Raw genomic sequence first — 13,300 nt, forward strand, 5'->3', positions numbered from 1 at the left:
ATTTCCCTAAAGTCATTTAAGTAATGCCTGCTTCAGTTTGCTCACCTATAAAATGGAGATATTAGCACCTACTCCAAAGAGTTGTTGATAGGATTGAACAGCAAGATTGTATTTTTTTATTTTTTAGGAGCAGTCCTCTCTTTATTAATAAACACTTACTAGCCCGACTGTTTGCTAAGCAGGATGAGGGCACGGGAGGACAATACAGGACCCAGGCAAGGGGCTGATATACAGCCCTAGGGGTAAGCACCATTACTGGCCCTGATGGAAGCAGAGGTTCATTGACTTGCCCAAGGTCCCACAGCTAGGAAATGTCTGAGGCTGGATTTGAACTCAGGTCTTCCTGTGTTGCCCTCTAGATGCCTAGGGAGAAAAATCAGGAACTGAGTCTGGAATGTGCCCAGGACATCTCCCCATTTTACAGAGGAACAAACTCACTCTGGCTCCCCAAGCCCTGGAGGAGGTGTCTGAGGCTGGCTTCCAGTCTGGTCAAGGTAGAAAAGAAGGCCCAGGGCAGGGCGTAGTGGGTGGGGTCACAGATGGAGACCAGCAGAGCCACGTCTGAGCCCAGGGCTTGTATTTGCCAACCTTGGTCCTACAGAGGGCATGGTGCTCTCAACCTGGGCACAAGGGTAAACACAAGTGGGTCCTGACAAAGGTTCTGCAATCTTGAGGCCCTGTCGCTGACCCCCTGACCACCACAGCCGGACCACAGGTGTCCAAAGGGAGCCAACAGGCCCATGCGGGCAGGCCGGGGGTCAGGTGCGGTGGCAGCATTTCCCCTTCTGCAGCTTCAGCGGCTCCTCCTTCTGCTTCGTGTCCATCTTCTGGAAAGCCCGGGGGGCATTGCAGTGGAGCACCGCGAGGTAGCGGCTGCACACGCTGACGCGGACAGGGGGTCCAGGCCTTCTTGGCATCGAAAATGTCCTCGTGGACTACACAGGCGGTGCCGCGAGTCTCCGGGGGGTTCCCGACGCGGAGTCGGTGGATGGGCCTGTACCTGCCGACATCTCCTCGGCCGTCATCTCCCAGGGCAGGATGCGGATGTAGAGGATGCGGTTCAGCTCGGGCAGGAGCCGGCTGTTCACGCGTCTGGCCCCTTGCATAGCCAGGGTGACAGAGGAGCGGGTGCTCAGGCCGGAGCCAGAGCCGGGGCACCCTCACTCCGGCTTCCGTTTCTTCTTCCTCCTCCTCTCTTCCTGGATGCGGACACACCGAGATCAAACAGAACTTCCCACTCTGCCGGCCCGGAAATAGGCTCCCCGGAAGTCCCGCCTCCCAGCATGCACCTGAGAGAGCCAGCCTGCCCTCCCCCCCCCTTCAAGTTGGAAGCTCCGCCCCGCCCATCCCTCTGGGGTCTCCCTGAGGTGGTGGGAGGGCCCTTTGATAGGGGGTGGAGAGTCTGAAGGCACTGTGGGCTGAGTGAGGAAAGCTGCTGGGGCTGGAGAATGGCAAATGTATTCGGGGGCGGGGATGCAGGAAGATTGTGGTGTGAGAAGTTATGAAAGGAGATAAGGAGATGGGAGGCGGGGGTCACAAGAGCCCCTGGAGTTCCCTGAGGGGGGGTGAGGGGGAAGGAGAAGGGCCTGGGGGAGAGGGGTGCGGTCTGATGAGGCTGAGGCAGGCCCGACCCCTCCCCACCTGACCCCCCACTCCCAGCTCTGGGCTGCAAGGCCTGCCCCAGGCATTGTATTTGTAAAGTACTTAGCTTAGAGTGGGTCCATAATAAATGATTGCTCCTTGTCCCTTCCCTTCATGTGCTAAATGGAAATAATTACAGCTCAGGCATCTATTCCACAAGATTATTATGAGGACCAAATGGGATAATATATATAAGCTGCTTTGCAAACCTTCAATGATTATATAAAGATGATCTTTAAAAATGGAAATTTATATTGAATTAGCCCCACTTTGTTTTTATCCTGTCTGATGATGTAAACTTGGACATAGCCATGAGAGAAGGGCATGGTGAATGGGAGAAGCTGCGGAACAGGAAAGTGGAAGTCATTTCCCTACTCCCTCATCCCTCCCCCAGTTATTCCTTCAGAAACAGTGATTGGAGCTGATTTGGAAAGTCAAGTGCACTCCATCAGATTATCTGGACTGCTGTGACACTCCCCTCCGTGTTTACAGAGAACTGAGGATTGTTGGTGCTGTGTCATTGTGTTATTGTTGAATGAATGCCAAATCACTGTGGACCATAAGAAACGTGCATTTTTATAAGTCATTAGGAGTTTCTGCTTGGCTCCCAGGTCCTGGTCCCTTCACCCTCATCAGGGGACCTCTGGAAAGAATACAAAACCAGTTACTTAATCTCTTACTCTATCCCTGATTCCTTCTCCCACTAGTCTCAAGGTCCTCCTGTTTTCTAAAAGATCAGACCCCAAATCCTGGGAAATTGATATCATTCCATATCAACTCATTCTTCTCTCCGTTTCAAAAAGTTTTGATGGAGCATCTAATTTACTACATTTTTTCCTCATGAATAATTTTCCTTCAGGAAGATCCTTTCTTTCTGGCTTTTTTTTGCATAGTTGAATTTATGAAATTCTCACTGCCCCATGCTGTGCTCTCTATAATATTAACTTTTGCCTGTAATAAACAGCTTGTAAAATGTGCAGTCTGAAAGATTCTCTTTAAAAAAAAAGAAAGTGTTTATTACAGAATCAGCCTGCCAATGGTATGGTGGGTTCTTGGTCAGGTCATCTTGTGTAATGTCTCTCCCATCCATCCCTTCCTTTCCTGATTCCCATCACTCCCCTCTACTCCCATCCACTTATCATTCCAGACCAATATTCCTAATTGTTTTCTGTGATTCTAATGATGATCAGTTGAATTGTGGTTAAATCTAATCACAGTATTTTAGAGTTGGAAAAGATCTCAGTGGACATATAGTCTAATTCATGTCCCCAAAGTGGTACCCCATACAACATAAATTGATGGCAAATGGTCTCCCCCCACTCACTTTGCATGATGACCTCCAGGGAGGGAAACCACACTATTTTCCAAAGCAGCCCATTCCGTTTTGGGCTAGCTTTGGTTGCTAGGAAGTTGGTTGCTATTGTTGACTTTATTGATTCTCCTCCATCCCCCCACCTGTCCATGTCATCTAAATTTTCCTTTTTGCAATTTCTATCTATTGCTTCTGATTCCTCCTTCTTGAGCCAAAGACAGTTGTCACATCCCTGTTTCAAATGACAATCCTTCAAATACTTGTAGAGAGCTATCATGCCTCCCCTCAGCCTTCTCTTCCTCAGTTTAAATATGCTCAAATCCCCCAATTTATTCTCATATAGCATGGACCCAAGGCCGTTCATCATCTTTGTTGACCTTTTCTAGACACTCTCCAGGATATCAGTAAAGTGGCACCTAGACCTTAATCCAACAAAGGTGATCAGGTCATGGGTCTAATCACTCCAAAAATTATTTCCTAGCTCTAGACTCTCAACTGTCCATTTCATACCTTATTCTGTAATCAAAATAATCTTAAACACAACTCCAATTATACTCCCTACTTCTCTACCCAAACTCACCTGTGTCTTTACTTTGGTAATATGATATAGTGGGTTATGAAGAACTTTGAATGCCAAGTGGAGGGCTTTATATTGGATCCCAGAAGTAATAAGGAGCCATGCTGCCAACTGAAGGGTAGATACAGGTAAAAGTTTATCAATGTGCACATAGTAGGTGTTCATAATTTAAGTACCGAAAGAATTAAGCCAATATCTGTTTAGGCTAAATAAAATTCTCTTATCTAATGTCACTCCAATATCAATTATCATCAGAATAAATAATTGATCACATACTGTATTTGCATAATGTAACAGTTCTTTTAAATAATCATTTATTTGCACTTTAACAGATATTCAGAGTATAATATACTGTGTTAAAGGGCATGGGTGTTAAAGGTTATAGACCTGACTTAAAATGTGCCTCATCAAAATATTGATTGTAAACAATGAGGTTTTGAAGCAGATTTTGGTCTAATGTACAAGAAATATTTCTTAAGATCCTAAGATCTAAAATTAGAAGGGTATTGAATATCTTCTATTCCAACCTTTTCATTTCATATGGGAGGGAACCAAGGGAGCCAAGAAGTGTAAAAGGGCCTGTCCATAGTCACATAAGGACTGAGCGATTCAACTGATGCTTGCACCTGGGTCTAGTGCTCTCACTGGACCAAACAGAACAGAGTACTTCAATGGGATGCCCGAATTTAAGGATTCTGGATTATTTGTAAAATATTATTGAAATGATTGGTTATAAAGTTGGAGATCTTGCCTTCACTTTTTCTTGGTCATGCCTTCACTTTTACCCCTGAGAAAGTGAAGGCAAGAACAAGATGTTGGATTGAAAAAAAAGCGAGAAATTGACTGCAAGTTTTGATAAGTTGGCAATTAAGACTGCACGAGTGATGCATAGTCAGGAATGAATGAGCTCAAATGCTACCTCAGACACTAACTGTGTGACCCTGAAAAATCACTCAGCCTCAGTTTCCTCATCTCTAATATAAGAACAGGGCTGCTCTGAGGTACAAATAAGGTAATATATACAAAATGATTTTCAAACATTAAAGAAAGAATTATAAAATGTTAATTTATTATAAAGATTAAGTTCATAATTTGTACTATAACAACAACATTGTAAAAAATAGTTTTGAAAAATAAGAATGCTGACCAATGGGAGGACCAGTCATGATTCCAAAGGATCGCTCATAAAGAATGCTATCTGAATATGCAGAATGAGATACTTGTCAGGACATCACCAATATGGTAATATTTTTCTTGATAATGCATATTTATTACAAAGGTCTTGTTTTTGTTTTTCACTATGGGACAAAATGTTAAAAGGAGAGAACTAATGCTTTATACTTTATTTATGAAAAAAGAAAACAAATAGGTTGATTGGGATTGAGCAAGTGGGATAGGTGAAAGGATACAGAGATTGTATTAAAGGTGAGGACTTTCAGAAGTCAAGATCTTTGAGGTAGAGAAAATCTGAATTACAGGATCTGGGGGAGCTAGGCAAAAGCCAATGAGTGACTATTATGGAATAGACGTAGAGATCACTCTTTTGGAATAGAGGATGAGATAGCCAATTTGTTAGTTATGAAAGTTTACCAAATTGTACCTGCTATTCAACCTCTAAACCATACCACTTCTCATCATCTCACTGCTCTCCTATAGATATAACTTTTATTCATTTAATGAACTTAAAAACCATTTAAGTGGAATTTAGAATCTCAGATGTTAGAGAAGGAAAGGATGTTAAGATCCTCTGTTCCTACCTCCTCATTCTAACTGATTAAAAATAAATTTTAAGTTAAATTTCCTGTTTCTTCATGAGGGTCAAAAGAAAAAAAAAGATACAGCAAAGGGAAAAGTCAAGTACAAACCAAAACATTTCAGAAAGTTTTTAAGTGGAAAAATTATGAAAGGTCACATTTGTCAAAAGGGAAAAGACATGTTCTTGAATGTTCGTTCAAGTGCCCTTGAGAGACATACATGAACGTTAGCAAGGTCTGTAACTGAAATAAAAAAGTGGAGGTCATCATTCACTTTGAAAATAGGCTGCTTAATGGAATACACTTTTCCAGAGTAAGCATCTGTCAATGGAAGGACATTTTTGAACTCTAAAAATGACTTGGCATAAGGAAATGTAGGCACCAATGTGAAGTTCCATTGACTTTTCAGGATGAATGAGTAGGACAAACTTTTTGTCCTTTTATTTTTTTGAGTTTTAATTCTGTTTGATATTTCCCTTAGACATATTTCATCTACTGCCTTCCCTGTGGAAAGACTATTTGCAAACTCTTCCTCTCAACATTTACTTTTGAGCCAAATGACTGAGTTAATGAATTTGAATTTCTGTACAATATTCACAGGGCAATGCAATTTAACAGACACTTATTAAGTATCTACTGTGTGCAAAACTCTAGGTTAGGTGCTAGAGAAAATAAAACCTTACTTAAGACATTTCCTACCTTCACAAAGTTTAAAATCTAGTAGGAGATTAAGACACAAACAGATAGGTATGATACACAGGGTCCTGATAAATGCATTAGAGTTAGGAGACGTGGTGCTGTAGAATGTTTCAGGATCATTATCAAGTGGAAGGATCAGGGAAGACATTGTAAAGGAAATGGAATTGGAGGTGGCAGTTAGATAGGAATTCAATAGATGGAGAGAGAAGGACTTAGAGAAGGACTATAACAAAGTAAAATAATTAGGAGAGCACAGTGAATGTCCAAGTATGACTATAGGGCTGTAGGATCAGTCATCTACAACAGTGTAAAGCCAATCAAAAGCAGCTCTCCTGAGGACTGCTATTGTGAATAACTAATGATCTAATTGCATAGTATAGTGAACTCTCTATTTATTCAGTAATAAACTAAAGCAAAACATCCAAGAAACTAAAACACAATATTCACAACAATATAACATAACTCATTAATAAGACACCCACATAGTCTTAAACCAAGCATGTCATTTAGTAAGTCATAATCCCATCAATCTATAATATAGAGTACTGCGATAGTAATGGCAATTAAAGATTCCCCTGTATTGGCTTGGTTTTCAAATTGATTGTGTTAAAACCCAGAGCTTGTTAATCCCACCTGTGGGATGGACTTTTTGATGTGAAAAGAAAGTCCTGAACTGGGAGGAGCTGGTGACGTAGATTTGGAGAGACACTAGAGAGAGGCGGAAGATCTTTTTGGAAGCAGCACCTCATGGAGAGAGAGAGAGAGACTAAGAGAATTGCTGGTGGCCGCTTTGAATTGCCCTGGACTTTTGAGACCTGCCCCCTGAACTGCCAAGGACTGAGGAGACATGGCTGTTTTGCTGGTACTTTGTCTGTCTGTTTTGATGTTATTTTGCCAGATTTGTCCACTGGTGAAAGACAGTCCTTTTGTTGAAGAAGTCCTGGAACCTGGCTGTTCACTAAGAAGCCCTGAGACTGTCCTGCAGACAGAGAGTGAATACTGTCCACTGGTGAAGGACAGTGCTGTTGTTGCAGGGGTCTGGAGACTGTCCTGCAGACAGAGTGAATACTGTCCACTGGTGAAGGACGTTGTTGCAGGGGTCTGGGGGCCTTTCTGTTGGTTCAGAAGCCCTGAAGAAGGATTTTCTTGTTGTATGTTTACAGAAATCCTGGGAGAGGGCTTTGCTTATGTGTTCAGGGGTTCTAGGACTGTTCTACAGACAGAGGATAAATTCATGAAGGGACTGGCAATGTATCTTGTGGCTTTGCTAAGCCTTGTCTCCCCAGGAACTAAGATTGCTGAGAACTTGCCTCCTGTCAAGATGAAGAAAAGACCTCCATTTGGGTATTAAGTGCTGTGTTTAAACTTGATGTAACTCTGGGGTAGATTCAATTGTGATCCAGGGGTGGGGAACTTTTGACCTTATGTTTGGAAACTAATCTCCATTTGAGAAGAGGGGCTTTGTGGTGGACTTAATTAAGGTATAGCCTAGGGGTGGAGAAGTATTTAGAACAGGGACTTTGTAATTGATTGAATGATTGGAAGGTCCTGGGGTGGGGTAGTGCTTGGAGATTATTTAATCACGCTTAGTAAATGCTGTATTTGGAATGATGTCATGTTTTGATCTTCTCTGTTCTGGGTTTGTTACTGAATAAAATAGAGAGCACCTATGCTGGTATTTTGAACCTGGGAAGTTGCCTTTGCTTGGTATTACATTACAAGTACCCAAGTAAAGGCTTCTTGAATCTTGTCTTAAGGCTGGCTTCCAGTCATTTTTAAGTCAATCATCCTTAAGGGGTAATCATTTTTAAAGGATAGTGGCAAGTACAAGGCCATCCACCCCCAGGTCACAATAAGTTACAATATCATCAGTTACTACTGAGCACCCAAATAAAGTTCTCTTTTATCTTGACTTGAGGCTGGCTTCCAAACCCCATGGCTCCTCCTCCATGGGCTGACTGCTCCCAGCTCTTGCTTGGACTCACACATAGGCATTTCTCCACTCTTTTTTCATATGGACTGCTCCACTGCAAGCCCTTTACAATTCTTGTTTCTAGGAAGACAAAGCTTAAAACACCTACAATATTTACACTATTATCTCAATTCACTTTCTATCTTATAAAATAACACAAAACAACAGACAAAGTTTCTGTTTGAGAAATTAAACACAAATGAACAATAAAGTCCTGGACTTCTATAAACAGCAGTACAGCCCTCTTTCAGGACTTCATCTGAAAACAACAGACAAGGCTTTTGTCTGACAAACCAACAGAGAGAGTGCTGAAATCACAAGCATTCTCCCTCTCAGTTCTGCTTGGTCCCAGCTCATACTTGAGCCTTTGTCTGCTATGCTCCTTCCTGTCCCACCCTTCCTGTTCCACTCTTTGTCAAGCTCCTCCCATTGTGGGCTCCATGTGATGATCTAAGGCCTATTAAGGGTGGGGAAGGTCTCCAAACTCCCCTCAGACCTATTAAGGGTAGCACAGTATATACTGTTTGCAACAAAGACTTGACACAATCAAGGCGAGGCTTGAAGGATCTTGGATAGCTGAAACAAGCAGCAACTTTGCTTGCCTTTACAAACAGGAAAGCAGCCTATAGGTCATCTGGTCCAACCCCTCAACTTATAAAGGAAATTTGAGCCCAAAGACATTAAGTGACATCCTTAAGGTTTCTCAGGTAGCAAAAACCAGTATCGGAACCCAGGGTTTATGACTTCAAGTTCAGTGCTTGTGAAAACGTCATGGGGTGGGGTCAGGTATATATTTGTGAATGAGGGGGGTGGGTGGTACTAAGGAGGTGATAACAATATACCATTAAGTATTTACTTAATGTTTCCTATATGTCATAGTAAGTGCTTAAGAAATGTTTATTTCCTGACTGATAGTAGGTAATTTTAGGTTGAAAGAGACTAGCACTGAAGTGAATGGGAAAGACTTCATTGAGAAAGGCACATTTGAACTGAGTCTTGAAGGAAAATGGGAGAAATAGGCAGAAATGAAGAGGGAGACGAATGGAGGTACAATGGAGAGCCCGTGAAAAGGCAGAGAAATGGGAGATGGGAGTATATATTTAAAGAATAGTAAGTAACCCAGTATGAGAAGACTGAAGATTGTCTAGAGAATAGTCATGCATGGGGATACCAGAGAGGTAAGATCAGGTTGTGAAAAGCTTTAACTGCTGAACAAAAGAGATCCAATTTGATCCAAGAAGCAATGGGATATGATGATATAAAATTAGGGTGCTGTCAGGTTATGGAGTGCCTTGGATGTGTAGTAAAGGCACTTAAAATTTACTGAGCAGGCAGTATGAAGGGAGATCCTAATGGTTTATGAAAAGTGATAGGGCTAAATAGGTGCATAGGAAAGATTATGCTGGCATCCATTTGAAAAGTAGCCCCAAAGGGGGAGAGAATAGAAGCAAAGAGACCCTTTAAGGAAGATAATGCAAAGGTATCACTGTGTGCTGATGAGGTTATGTACTAAATAATGAGAAGGCTGTATTTATTTATCACATCTGCATGGCATGGAAAGTAGAATTTTCTGATATTACAAGTATAAATATTTACAAAGTGTATCAGAGTATGAATAGGCTTGTTAGGCCATCCCTGGGAACATGTGCTGAGAAGTGCCTTGGAAACTTCTAAGGACTCCAATGGCATGGCAAATCATTGTGTAGTCCTTTTGGGAGTGCCAAGATTCCTGGTTTTTTATAACCATTCAGTGGCCCAGTGTTGAAACGACTTGGGTTCTTAGAATGATGTTGTAAATTTTGAATAGTCCCTTAATTGTGCCCTGCCCCAGAAAAGAAGCTGGGATGGGTGTAAGAGGGTTAGGACTTGAAGCCAAAAGAGGGACAGTTTCTGGCTGATGGTCTTTTGGCTTACAACCCTCTAGTTAATATCATGTGACTCCAGTGAGAGGTGGGAGAGGATGGTACATGTACTGATTTAATGGTGACCTCACCCATGTGGCAGCTAATTCATGTGGACTCCATTAGATGGGTTTTGCACCATGGCCCCTGGACACTTTTGCCTACTTTATTTGTTTTTGAATTGATTTATTGACAAACATTTATTAAGAATCTACTATGTGTCAGTTACTATGTAAAACATGGGGATTCACAAAGAGGCAAAAGGTAGTTCCTGCCCTCAAGGAGTTTGCACTCTAATGAGGGAGACAATATGCAAAACCCATATATGAACAACAACCTATATAACAAGGATAAATAAAAAATAATATAGGGGGGCACTAGAATTGAAAGAATTTAGTCAAAGTTTCCAGTAAAAGAAAATTTTAGTAAAAACCTAAATGGAGCTAGAGAAGCCAATAACCAGGAGCAGAGGAGGGAGAGCACACTAGGTATGAGGCCTTGCTAAAGGAAATATCTAGATTCTTTCCTGATCTTAGACAATTAACTATCATGATGCAGATTTATACAAGACTGGAGGCAACCTAGAGAGTTTTCGAGGTCCCTCAAATATCAAAGCTAAATAGAGATAGGGGATTGGAAGTCCCTCTTGGCTGCTCTAGCACTCTCAGATATGATAGCCACAAATAAGAAGTAGACTGGCCCAACCCTGGCCATTTTATGAGCAGATTTGTAAAAGACAGTTCTGAACAGAGGTGAAAAAATAAAGTACTGAATTAGCAGTACTATAAATTGCTTTTTGTTCTTATGAGATTAAGTATCATATTTTGATGGTTATTGTTAAATCTTGTTTACTTCATTTTGTGAATGCATGTTTAAGAGTGTTCTATGTTTAGAATTCCTTTTGTATGTAGGAATAAATTACTTGTCCCATATGTAACTGATAATTGTGGTAGCTAGCTATTTTACTTTATGGAGATTTAGACACAAGACAAAACTTAAACATTAAATAAATGTTCCTTGGGATTTTGTGATGAGAAACTTTTGGAGTCAAAGACTGAAATAACAAAGACCTTATCCCCCCAATTGGAAACCAGCTCCCTCCACGACTGAACCCGGTCCAAACTGCATGCCTGGGTACAAAATAATATGTAGGCACAGTGACCCAGCTCTTTTTGACCCAGCTTAAATAGGCCTCAGTGTTATAAAGATGATATTTTAACATGTCCCTTGTTACACTTCCTCCCCACCACCACCGTATACATACATACATACATGCATACATGCATACATACATACATATGCATGTACAGTGTGTTATACCCTGGGCATCTGCCTGGCTCCATTGTCCTTGGCCCAGCTCAGTCAGGGGGCGTCAATACCTGGACCCAACCAGAAGGGAGCCTGCTCAGAGATCTTTTCCACCTCTCTTCTGGCTAGGGAAAGGTGAGGATTAATAGAAAACAAAACCATAGAAATATATCCAAGAGAAGTGTTTTCCTTCTTGAAGCTTAATATAGACAGGCACATCAACCCCACTCATGTTATTAAATTTGTTATCCAGCTGGTTGGCAGCTCATGACTTATTTCTTCAAAATTAAGATATTTCAGAGATATTTCATCCAGATGCTGGATTTTAGTAGCAATGATTTATTAAAAGAAAAAAAAAGGTGGTCCTTGGACACATTGGCCTGAAGACACTGAGAACAAACAAATGGATTTCCTATATCTAGGATTAATGAATATTGAGCTAGAAAAAATTTTAGAGATCATATATATCTCCTCCCCCCTCCAAAGTTAAAGAAACTGAAGCCTGGGCAAGAGATTAAGTACCATTGTACAATAAATATATTGGATGTTCCAAATGAAAACTTTCTCCATGTCTCCACTGAAGAATCACCCCTGTTAAAAATGGTAAGAGCCAACAAACACATACATACCAACTTTTGTAACATTTTAGAAAAGAAAGTTCCCTGAATAAACTTTTATATGAGCATATGTATATATACATATATATATATACATATATATACACATAATATGTGTATATCTGCATATGCATACGTATATATACATATATATGCATATATATATATATATATATATATATGTATGTATGTGTATATATAATTGGATTTTGAGTAAAGAACACCCAGGTTCAAGCCTTGTCTCAAATGTTTTACAGATGTATGACCATGAATAAGTCACTAAACCTTTCTAGACTTCAGTTTCCTCATCTGTAAAGTGAAGTGGTTGGACTTATTGGCTTGTAAGATCCCTTCCAGTTGCCTATTTTTAATTGACTTGCTCATGGGCTCCAAGCTAGAAAAATGGAAGAACAAAGTTTTAAATCTAGGTTGGGTGTCTGCTGGTCCATTAATCTTCCCATTATACCACTGACTCTTTGAATTACAGCTACCAGACATTTTGGAACAAAACAGGTCTGGAAAAGCAAGTGTGAAAAGGACCACAGTGAAGAAACCTCCTAGGAGACATTGGCTTAAGGCACTAGCTGGTTTCCCAGAGCTCCCCTGTCCTCACTGCACATTTATCCTCCAGGCTTTGCTTTCTCTGATTTCATTTAAATCTGAAAGATCTCTTCTTCCTGTCCTATTTTAGCTGTGAGTATGTATGCCTTAGTCTATCTGTTTTGCCTGGCTGATTTCAGATGTCAACATCCACCCACTGTATATTGGGTAATTAACAGGGAGTTTGAGAAAACATGGGCTTAGGGAAAACTTTAGGATTCTTTCACAATTGAAGATGCGCCAAAGCTTAATTTGTTATTCAATATTTCACTTTTAAACTTCCACCCACACAAAAGGAAAATCCTTGACTATTTATGGTCCCTTTTTTTTTTTTCAATTTTCTCCAAACTTACTTGACTCCTGCTTTCAAAGATTGTTCCTATCTATACACAGAGAGAAGTAGAGAGAATACAATCAGAAAACTGTATAATATAAATTAAAAGTGACAAAGACCTCTTTTCCTGAAATATCCAACTAAGAGAAAAGGCGTTTTGTGTTTTGGCCTAAATTATCCTTGGTTCTCCTGTTCAACTTCTGGGTAAGAATAAACTCAACATAATCCAGAATGCTAAGCATTTGAGAATTTTGAGCAAGTGGCATTAAAATAACATTTTAGGGTTGGCCAACTACTCAGAGAAGTCGAGACTTGTTCAGGGTTATACAGGCAATGAGTTTCTGTGACAATGTCTGATGTCACAGGGTCCTCTTCAAGAATGAAGGGTGAACAACAACACAATGATATTTGTGGAAACATTTGAACCCATGTTTTTTCTGATCACCAGTCTTGCTTTACAGGCTGTGTTGGTCTATTTCATGGCAGGGATAAACATGGCCAGAGACTTATCACTGAATACATTATTACCCAGGATATAAATGAATGAATGAATGAATGAATGAATGAATGAATGAATGAATGAAT

General features: G+C 40.8%; 1 protein-coding gene across 1 annotated transcript in view; it reads right to left on the reverse strand.

The window, feature by feature from the left end:
• Positions 1 to 758: 758 nt before the first annotated feature.
• The window catches only part of SF3B6 (splicing factor 3b subunit 6), a 38,708-nt gene continuing 26,166 nt past the window's right edge, over positions 759 to 13,300 (reverse strand). The window contains 3 exon segments of the mRNA XM_069088301.1: positions 759 to 888; positions 890 to 1,007; positions 1,010 to 1,159. Of these exon segments, the coding sequence (XP_068944402.1) occupies positions 759 to 888; positions 890 to 1,007; positions 1,010 to 1,159 (398 nt within the window).

Source organism: Petaurus breviceps, unplaced genomic scaffold, assembly GCF_028583685.1.
Source record: "Petaurus breviceps papuanus isolate PSGF00001 unplaced genomic scaffold, PetGlider_PUasm1.0 185, whole genome shotgun sequence".
In the NCBI taxonomy this organism is placed as follows: domain Eukaryota; kingdom Metazoa; phylum Chordata; class Mammalia; order Diprotodontia; family Petauridae; genus Petaurus; species Petaurus breviceps.